Source organism: Paramormyrops kingsleyae, chromosome 17 (genome assembly GCF_048594095.1).
Source record: "Paramormyrops kingsleyae isolate MSU_618 chromosome 17, PKINGS_0.4, whole genome shotgun sequence".
NCBI lineage: Eukaryota > Metazoa > Chordata > Actinopteri > Osteoglossiformes > Mormyridae > Paramormyrops > Paramormyrops kingsleyae.
In genome coordinates this window covers 11,580,056-11,591,094 of record NC_132813.1, presented here as the reverse complement: position 1 = coordinate 11,591,094, position 11,039 = coordinate 11,580,056, and the positions used below count along the sequence as shown (strand labels likewise).

The 11,039-nt window shown below is 39.5% G+C and overlaps 1 protein-coding gene and 1 long non-coding RNA gene across 3 annotated transcripts; one reads left to right on the top strand and one right to left on the bottom strand.

Moving 5' to 3' along the window:
- Positions 1-613: 613 nt before the first annotated feature.
- On the bottom strand, positions 614-6,400 carry irf2bp1 (interferon regulatory factor 2 binding protein 1). Of its 2 annotated transcripts, XM_023812223.2 has the most exons (3): positions 6,264-6,400; positions 3,801-5,899; positions 614-3,026 (listed from the first exon to the last, which is right to left on the bottom strand). In XM_023812223.2, the coding sequence occupies exon 2, from the start codon at positions 5,692-5,694 to the stop codon at positions 3,808-3,810; it is 1,887 nt and encodes a 628-aa protein (XP_023667991.1). In that variant the 5' UTR covers positions 5,695-5,899; positions 6,264-6,400; the 3' UTR covers positions 614-3,026; positions 3,801-3,807. The 2 variants fall into 2 exon arrangements, with proteins under 2 accessions (XP_023667991.1, XP_023667990.1); XM_023812222.2 differs by lacking the exon at positions 6,264-6,400 and having other exon boundaries at positions 3,801-6,126.
- Positions 6,401-6,478: 78 nt separating this feature from the next.
- LOC111844091 (uncharacterized) lies at positions 6,479-10,451 on the top strand. Its single transcript, XR_002838305.2, has 2 exons — positions 6,479-7,183; positions 7,539-10,451. It is a non-coding gene; the product is annotated as an uncharacterized lncRNA (long non-coding RNA).
- Positions 10,452-11,039: the final 588 nt, after the last annotated feature.

The following is an 11,039-nucleotide window of genomic DNA, read 5'->3' as shown; positions in this document are numbered from 1 at the left end:
CAGAAGAAATACCTCTGCTGGCATTCCATGAGATTACAGTTATTCACACTAGTTTTAATATTTCACTACTTTTCTTGCGAAACAAATGTGCAGTAGCTAGTTAACAGTCAGATGTAATGAGATGAACCATGTAATGAAATGTTTTAATATAAATTAATTGACAAAATTAATTTTCTGCTGCTCTGGGGGTGGCTTCAGTATAATCTTGTCCAGGGTGCCACAACATCCAGGGTCCATTCAGCAGATGCAAATATCACTGAATTAGTATGGGATCTTCTGGACTAAGTCCTTTACATAGGGCAGGGGTTTCCTTTATTTTGATCCACTTGTGAGTATTTATGCATGTATATATGTTGTATGTATGCATATCATTGAAGGGTGGGCAGTCTTATCCACAAAGGGCCAGTGGGGATGCAGATTTCGGGGATAAGCATTAGGTCAGCTGTTCAAACCCAGGTGTGATTTCTCTTCAGCCAATCAGCACCCTAATTAGTAATCTAATTAGGGAACTGCAGGGAAAACCCGCATACACAGCAGCAGCCCTTTCTGGATAAGATTGCCCACCCCTGATTTTGGTTAAGGTATTACATAATTAAAGCCATATGGACTTCAATTGTACTTGGAAAAAAATTTATGTGCAGGAATATATAAGAATCCCCAAAAGTTTTGACAATTACATGTATAAATACACTGTATGATTTACACTTATATATTGCAATACAGGCTATTGCTGCTGTCTAACCAAAATATTCATGAGCTTCCAAACAACTGAAATTAAGAATACCATAAGAGAATCTTTACAACATATAGTATCTAACTTGAGTATTTTTCACATTCCAAAGTAAATGATACAAAGCCTAATGATGCACATTTACAATAACCTTGCTTCTTGCAAATAAGTTGGACTGATTGTGAAGACAATTCAGTATTTGCTTACAAAGGACTTGACCAGACAACAGCTTTAAGGGCCATAATAACCTTGACTACGTTAGGGACTAACGCAGCAAGTGCTTATGCCCATTTCCCAGAATTGAACCACATCTGAAACATGATTGCTTCAACAAATGGATACTTTTTAAGTAGTAATATTCAAACAAAGTCATTTGAGTAATTCAGGCACAGGCATGATTAGATTAACACAACAGACAAGTCTGTGGGTAAGCACTAAACGAAACCAATATAAACACAAATGGCCTTGTCGTTTGTCATACATACATAAAATGGCATAACTGTTGGCAAGTTTTTTCCATGTATCCCTAGATTCTGCTCACAGTATGAAAATTTAAAGAAATGCTATAATACAGTAGCAACCACAATAAAACTACTTGCTTTGCCTAATTATCTCAGCAATGATTAATCTGTGAAAATCAATTAAGTATGATACTCTTAGTAAGGGGACATTATCGGAATATAAAAGAAACAATCAGAATTTTTACTTTGCATCAATGGGCAATCTTGCTGATAACCAGGCTCTCCATAATAATAAGATAAATCAATAAGGAGGCTTTGATAGCCTCTGACTTACACGCCCATCATGGAAAATGTACTATGGATGAGTAGACAGATCTCACATTCCGTCTGATTTTATATATCTATTTTTGAGGAAAACATTTTCTCGTCGAATACAGAACATTGCAAAAGCAGACAACCGACTACATTTAAATGCATGATAAAATGTGTTCTAGTGAAAAACTAATTCCAAAAAGGAAACTCTTATGCTTTTAGTCACAAAAGGTCTAACGACGGAGTTAAGCTACAGAAAGTATCCTGACATCTTTATCTCCAAGTCAGAGCCATTTAAACCAATAAGCTTTTGTTTTACAATTACTGATCTAGAGATTTTTTTTGCATGATTTTTAAAATATGTTTTCACCCTGATTGGTAAATCGACCGGTGCCATAGTATTGCCATGGACAAAAAGACACAAATCTTTCTTCTACAAATTGATGTCCTACAAATAAAATCACTCATATTTTCATCAAGATCTACTGTCTATCTATTTTCATCCTGTACCTTATAAGTTTTAAGGACCTAATGCATTTTAGATGTTATGCATTTTAAAAAACAAAAAGTAAGATTAGGAAAACAGACACAACCAAAAAAAATCTTCATTTTAACTGTTATTGAGATTCATAAATTCTTACGATCCATGCACAAATCATTTGCCTCTCCCCCCCCCCCCATAAAATGAGCCATATTCTGTGGTTATGAATAAAGCAAAACAATGCAAGTAACTATACCAGAATAAGGGTTAAGCAATAAAGCTTCTTATATTTATGTCTTGTTCAGGATACAAACTTTACTGCCATATTAACTTCCCTGTTGTTCTCAAAATATAAAACGCCACACGCCACGAAATACAGAATACAGTATTACAAAGCCTGCACTTTTCTGCATGAAGCCATCTTTGGTTTTCTATACTCGTTTACTTTGTGGTACATAAAGTATCATATACATAAAAAAAACTAGAAATTGGACATATATTACATTTTAAAGAGAATTTATACATGTATGTGCATAGTAAAAATACAGATGTATATTACACATGCTAGATAAGAATCACAGTTTGGAAAACTAAATTATCAAGAGAACGGATTTTTTTCCAGGATTGTCAAAATCATGAATATTGGCGGTTGCTTTAATTACAAAGAAAGACTAATAAACTATAAACAATGGCAGGGTGAAAACAAGCTATTTTTCAGGGGTATAGTGAACAACTATTTTCTTTCTTTTATACTTTTAACGGTTCTGAAAAACACATACTCAAGATTCAGCCATAAAATGACTGGGAAGGGATGTAGCTTGAAAGAAAAAAAATGGGGTAAAGAGGGTGCCTGAAAAAATCTGGAAGGAGGGTGTCTGTGACCTTCGACCTCCTACACTTATATGACGACTGGTGGTTTCAGGCCGTCAAACACGAGCTGAAGAGGTGGTGGAATAATGGATTTGCATCTCTGAAGTATCGCGTCGGTGTCTCTGCCAGGGGGAGAACGAGGAGAGCAATACTTTCCCAAGGTCGGTATCTCCTGTTCAAGGAATATATAGAAAGATTAATTTCAACTATTACGGTAATTACATCCACCTGACTTCTACAATGTTTTAGTCCCATATAAATTTGAGAATGCCTTACTGCTTAACATTCATTCATCCACTCATCCATCAACTAACATTGTCCCTTTATCTAGGAAAGGGTTACAAAAGGGTCTAGAACCTACAGCAGGCATCACAGGGCACAAGGTAGGGGAAGACCCTGGATGGGAAGCCAGATATCTCTCTCTCTCTCTCTCACACACACACACACACACACTAAGAAAAAATTAGAGATGCTAATTTGCCTAACTGTATGTCTTTAGGTCACAGATGAAATCCAGGCTGCCTCGAAAAAATAAAAAACTGTGCTACAGGCAAGCTTCACTCACAACGAACAGGGGTGAGATCTTAACACCCAACCCAAGGGACAGAGAAAAAGAAAACCTTCACAAAATAAATCTGAATGTGTCTGCTACAGGTGTGGATAGTCCAGGTCCAGAAAGTGAAAGTCCTGACCACGATTTTGACACAATCAGAGTACTCATCTGGTTTGTTTGAAACAAAATCTTGGTCTGGACTTTCACTTTCTGGACCTGAAGTATCCCCTGATTAAATGTATTAAAATACAAACATCAGCACTAAACTTGAAAAAACATAAAAAGTATAAGGGTGCCTCACCCCAAAAAATATGCAGTTTATACTATTAGTCCTATTACTACTCAATATTTTAACATGATATTTCAACTTTTAAGAGCGTGCTACAGTCTTACCGATCAGTTAGGTGTCACGTTCCTTTTTCACTTTCACATCACCTGCCAGGATGGTGGAGATCTCAGCCTGCATAAAAGCCCAAGGCACACTGGAGCCCACAAGTGGGCATTTCTCTCCACTGGGGCAGTAAACCTCACTTCCGGCACTTTGACTGCGTATGAAGTTCCGCGTACACGGGAAGCAGAACTTGTGATTTGTCACAGAGGGACACTGGACAAAATGGGTGTCTTCCAGCCGCTCGTGACAAATGGTGCAGCACAGCAAGGTGCTTGTGACACCCACAGATGACTCGGCAGTAAAGGTGCCAGGCTCGCTTCCAGAGGCAAGGGACAAGGAACTAGTGCTCGATGAAGTTCCACTGCCGTGAGGCTCTCCGTTGCGAGTGGCAAGCCGGCGTTGTTGCCCAGCAGATATGGCTGTGGATGGACTGCCGCTGTTATGCTGAGCCCCCATAGAGTGAGCCAGACTGCCAGCGCTGCTGCTCGCCTGTCCATCTTTGGGCGAAAGGCCGGCCGTGCCCAGATTATCAGCCACGCTCATGAGCGCAGAGATCGGAGAAGGATCACTGTGGGGAGCTGAACTCTCCTGAAGGGACGGAACCCCGGCAACGATCATATTGGTTCCAGGTAAATGCGCAGTCATGCTTGGGTAAATTCCTCCAACTGATGTTCCAGGCGGCCATTGCTGTCGCATATGCTCCTCACTCACTCCTCTTTCGCCGGCACCCTCCGGTTCAGGAGATGCCTTTCGCCGGCGCACACGGGATGGGGCTGAGCGACCCATGTTACATAGAGCAGTGGGAAGCATGGAGTGGTTAGCATCCAGGTAGGGCTGGGGGAGTGTATCAGACCCAGGGGCATCCTTGAAGGCCCGCACTCCATCTGGGAGCAGCTCAGATAGAAGACGCCAATCGCCAGTACCGTGCCGCTTCTCATATTCCACATACTTGTACCCAGAGTTGATTACTTTGTTTCCGCTGTCTTTCTGGCTGTCATAAAACATCTGTTTGACAAGACTGAGCAAGCTGGAGAAAACATTGCCCGAACCGCAAGGGTACTCGATGAAGACTTTCAGCTCAAACTCCACATTCAGCTTGGCATCAAAGGCAAAGATCCGCCCAGTGAGGCTGTGGTCTTTCTTGAAGCGCACATTAAAAGGAGAGCAGCTGGTGAGTGTCATCAGGGAGTCTCGCACAGCTTTTGGACGCCCTGCCCAGTCATCAGCTCGGTTGCGTACGCTTTCAGAAAGCTCAGCAAGCGCCTCGGCATTTCGTTGCTTCTCTTTCAGTTCCTTCTCAAAATCAGGACTTATAAAGGAGGCCATACTCGTTCCCAAACCCATGGCCTGACGCTTGCTTATGTCATGCAGGATAGGAGAAGCAATACCAAGAGTCCCTCCAGGTCGAGGGTTAAGAGCTGATGCGGCTGCCAAGAAACCATGAGGCGTCCCCACTATGCCCTGTGCCATTAAACTGGGAGGTACAGTCCCCACCATAGCCCTCCTGGCATTAGGACTTTGCCTGCTTACTTCAGGAGGGCCTACATCCTCAGGCCTGGAAAGACCATTTGGGAGTCTTGGGGGGACCCCGTACTCTCCTCTTCCTCTCTCAAAGCGCTCACTAGACTGCCTGCCACCCTCCATAGGTCCATCCTTTCCACCTGCACCGTGTTTGCTCGGTTGAGGGCCCGGAGACCTGCATTCCTGCATTGCATGTGTTCTTTTCAGCTGCCTAGCAGTTTCAATGAGAAATTCAATTCTATCTGCCCCTTCATAATTTACACATCCCCGGCACACAGTCTCACTGAAGTCCCATATCATGGCCCAGGGCATCTTTGGCAGATCACAAAGGTAACACCATTGCCGCCTGGATGATGCCTGTGAAGCTGATGACATTATTAGGGCCTCCCTCTCGTTTTCTTTGAATTACTTCTGTTTTCCGGGTTCCCTGTCCTGCACTGTCTCCGTTAATTACCGTATTTCCAGCGCCTCCTTCGTCCTCTTCGCTGAGCAGATCCCTATAGTTTCTGGAGTACCTTCTTTACTTGAAGTTTTCCCCCCTGTTGTCGCTCGTGTCTTCGGGTAAGTGGAAGCACTTCTCCTGGAAGACGGTGGAAACTTACACAACTCTGCGGCATTGCTTCCTGGGAGATGTAGTTCTACGTATTACGCAGTGTTCGAAAGCAGGGAAGACGAGCAGGGGTTGTTGTGAAGTTTTATCGTTAATACCGTTATATTTTATAACTAATGCTGTTTTACTGTGCACTCGCACTCATGAAGACAAGAACTACTGCTTTTAAAATGCATTTATGGTTTTCAAAAATTACTGTTCAGAATCGAAAATAGTAACAGGCGTATTTACTTGCTCATATTTCCCACATCCACCTTATTTGCCAGTAATAATGTTGAAATTAACAAAAAAAATAAAATAATAATTCTTATATAAAGCTAGATAATTAACTCACCACGCTACAGCTCACTGTCACGAATCAGACCAGTAGTTAGAATCTAACAACTTCAGTTTTTATGAAATTTTAATGACAGTGCCAGTGTTAACGTTACTACACACAATTTTGTTGTATGATTTCTGCACTGTTTTTTCGGTCCTTAACTTCATGTTTCTGGCAAGTTAACTTCAACTCCCATAATTCACCGGCAATAAAAACATCTGACGCGACTGCTTCTCCCGCCTCTATATTCGGTTGCGCAAAGGAACGTTCTTCGCTAGAATTCGGCGCAGTTATGTGTAATTCGTGGGTCCCCACTCCCGGCAGAACTAAACCGACATTTGAACTCAGTCAGTCTGATTCCCATTATTATTATTTTTTTTTTGTAAATATTGAACACTGACGATGACTAAATGAATATATTTTACATTTAATTGTTTGGGAGGCATTTGTCAAAAGCGACGACAGGTGAAGATCAAAGAGCAGAGTCAGCCCGAGTTACTGAAGAGCATATTTCCAAAACTTGTATTTTTTATGTTTTTGAGATCGCTAATGACCTAACGTTATATGCTTCCTCATCATATGTTACAATACTGGGAACTGAAACTCACTCAGTCCTCATGAAATCCAGCGAAGTACTTAAGTTAAATTTCCCAAAAAAGTACACAGAAATGGTATTTACTCACGATATAATAACCACGCAAAATTAGTAAAAAAAATGGCGGATGAAGAATGTGTTGAATTTAGTGAAAATGTTTCTGAGTCAAGGAAAAGGAAAAGACAACCAGAGAAATGGAAAAAGAATATAAATAAAAGTGCAAAATATAAAAAGGAAGGGAAACAGCCTAAAATTTCGTGTGAACACACTGGAGTCAGATCTGCAAAAGGACAAAAGATTGTTTGTCAGGCCAGCAAGCTAACAACAAAAGATGTCCAGCGTAAGTATTAAGGTCTAACATTTTGTCGACGTACTCTGTGCTGTCATATATAACGCTGGTCCGAAAGCTATTAACGTTTTTGTTGCTTTGGAAAGGAAATAAAATACCCTTAATATTGGTACTTTTGTTTGATGTCGCTGTTTTATGTCCAGTAAGGACAGGTCGTCTGTACACTAATGTGCTGAATGACAGTACTAATATTCTATAAAATTTCATATAGTTTAGTAGGCATGAATGCTTTTGCATTAACCATTCAAGTCGTTTTTTTAAATTTTATTACTGCTTTAATATTGCTTTTTAAAATATTTTAGGCACTTTCATATATATTATAACTTTCATATATTGTAACTTGTAGAGTTCTTCAATCAACTTTATGAAAGTGGTAAAGCTGATCAAGATGCATTCTTGCTTCTGCATCTGTCACCAAGCATCCCAAAACGTCAAAGAACACGTGCCGACTGTGGTAGAAAAAGACCAATACAGACTAAGTATTTCATTAGAAAAGCAGACAGCGGTTCACCAGTACGTGTATGTTCTGCTGCATTCTTATCAATAGCGTGTGTTTCACGATTTCGACTGAACAGACTTGCCAAACATGCTATCAGTCATGGAGGAACTCCTAAAGAACAACGTGGAGGGAAGAAGATCAATGAGATTGATGAAACAGGAGTTCTACCAACAATCAACAAAGTTAAAGCTGCAGAAAAGAAAGATGTTGAAAAGCTGATGTCTTACTTTGCCATCTCCAGAAAAGCTAAAGACTTCTATACCGATGGTTTGTCAGCAAACAGTAATAGTTCTGATGACTTGGAAGCAGACATCAATAATGATAAAGAAACATTTTTGTAGTGTGATATAGTATTACAGCCATTTAAATCGATACATTTTTTTTTCAAGCATTGATACTTTGTCATACTTTACCATTCTGCGAATGCCAGAGACATTGATATTTAATCGGTAAATGATAAAAAGTTCAGATGACTTAAGCAAAGTTACATACATACATCATTACTGTGAGTTTTAGAAATTTGCTGTTCAATTGAAGTTAAGGGTCTTGCTCAAAAGCCTGATGGCATCACCCAGCCAGCCGTGGGAATTTAACTAGTGGGCAGAGAGGCAGAGAGGCACACACACTTGACAGAGGCACTCTCCTGTGATTTTCACATACTACAGTGTGGGGTTCACAGGGAATGGTGGGAACATAAAAAAATTATAATCCAGTCCAAAAAAGGGCCACCATGTTAAGTCAGATGAGAACGGCTAAGCTTGCATGATGTGTCCACCTTCCAGTGGTTCTGGAGAAGAAAATGGTCTGTCTCCACACTTTCCTACTATTGTATTTCTATCTGTCAATGGTTGTAAATCTGTTTCTGATGCAGCATGTAATTTTTCTGATTATTAATAGATTCCGTCATTACATACATATGGTACATACTTAATGTTTTTATTTAGCCCTGTGTTTGTTTTTAGTATGCGGAATCAACCGTTTCAAAATCAATCTTAAAAGTAATGTTACAAAATTTACCACCAGATGGCGATGATGCACATTCATGAACACTTCTGGGTATTCATTTTACCTTCCCCTGTCAGTTTTGCTTTAGGAATTCTAAATGACAAATGTTACTGTTCAGTGCACTATAAAATACCCATAATGCATAGTGTACAGACGATGTACCCTAGGATACTCCTATATACCACAATGCAATGCTAAGCTGACGTCTACTGTCAACTGACCTCTCGCAATGCAAACAAGATGGCGCGAGAGGGTAGCTATGAAAATGTGAGCACATTTTTTTTTATCTTAAAATGGGACTGGTAATACCGATCTCTGCAAAGACTGAACAACAATAATTAATAGTAACACAATAATCCATTCATCTTTCAACTTGGTCACCGCCGCGGGTAAAATTTAATGATAATAATTTAAAATTAATTATAGATTTACACATCCGTCTCCTTTATTCCGTTTATGTTATCGATATATTTTATTTGCAAATGTCAGCTTTCAGAGGTTGCTAGGAGACCAACACAGATCGTCTTGGAATTTAGTCTCTGAAAATGTCGACTTGTTTCACTTATTCCCAGCATCGTTAGCTGTAGATTTTCCTCTGTGGAGACCAGTAAGTGAGTAAACCATTTCGAATACATCCTTGGGCTATATGGCAAGTAAAGAGCAGACGCAATGCACATAGTGTATCCAACAGCAGACCCCTACACAGACATTTTGGGGGCAGTAGCTGACGCCAAAAAGGCCAACCCCCTCCTCCCTGGTGCTAAATAGCTGCCCCAAGCAGTAGGCCTATTATAATGTATCTTTTTGTTAATCAAATTTCACACGTATTATTGCTGTTTCCATGCAGTGAAATGGCGAAAATAATGTTGCAGTCTGCAAACTGGGTGCAAAGCATCAGTTATGTTAGCCCCGGGTTCTGTATTTGAAGAGACATATGGATTTTGATTTTAATTGAAAGCTTTCAGATTCAAATTAAAATCGTCATTGCATTGTCAGACACTACCAACACATTATGGTTTGGTTTCAGGTCATACTGTGTGGTTTTATGAATGGACGAGGGAAATTTAAAAATGATAATGACAAAACAGTTAGCATTTGTCTAAGGTACAGAAATTGATGGTAATTATATGGGTAACAAAAGTGTATTGTGCTTTTCAAAAATTCAAAATGTTCAGTACCAACAGGGACGGCAAATATAAAAGACTATTATTTTGGATTCCTTAGGAACATAGAATTATATAAACACTGTATATTTTTGTATTATTTGTATTTTCCGTGCAGGAAAATGAACAAAACAAAAGAAGCATACTCAAGAGATAAACTGGTGAATTTTACAAATAATATGAGACAAAGCTACCTTTTTTTAAATTGTGCATTTTAGTCATTTTATCCCAGAAAGTTCTATATAATTTTATTCAGTCTTAGACTCTGCTGTTTATTCAATCATTTAAAATCAATATCAGACCATACATATGGATGAGTAAAATGCACCAGATGTTCCACAATCTGTGAAGTTTCTTCTGTTCTGTTTATTAGCAGCATGACCAACGATCCTCCTGATGAAAATAGAGGGGACAGCTGGAGGTGCAGAGGAACAATGTAAAATTTAAAAAAGTGCATAATTACTTGCAAATAGGGATCATCCGGTCTCCATATATATTATTTTTGTTGTTGCTTTCACTTGGGTCAAAGTATTTAATAAATACATATTTTGTAAGCAGCATTTATATGTAGAAAATAAAAATAAGAACAATTCATGTGAGTCTTTTTTTGCAAGTCATACCTGACTCTTCAGAAACTGTCCCCTCGTCTTGTGCAGGTCATGACCCTGCTTCCCTTCCCCCACTGTCTCATTGCCCAGCAGAGATGCAGTAACGTGGACACAAAGGCTGTTGTTCGTGCAGGATACATACACTGGGCCTGTCCACTATAACATACCCAACCCTTAAACATTTTCAATGCAATTCAATAAGTTTCCTAATAGAAGTTCCACAATGGAGGTTAAGTACATGGTGATTTAATTTTATAAACTGTGAGAAGCAGGTTATTTTGTTTTACAACTTTCCCCAAAAAAGAAATATACACATTTTTTTTCTTTCTTGTCAGGAGGCGATCACTTGAATAGAACACAAACATTGATGTGGATGGCTTCTGTTGTGTTAATTTTATGTTGTATTGGGCTTTGTAGTCTGTATATCTTCCATAACCATATATTACTGTCAATTTTGCATCCTCAAAGCACAGCACACCCTTGACCATGCATACATACCACAAAATACCAAGATGCACCTATGTTAGACACTTTGTCTTGCTTTGATTGTCCTCTTATCCCATTGCCTTTCT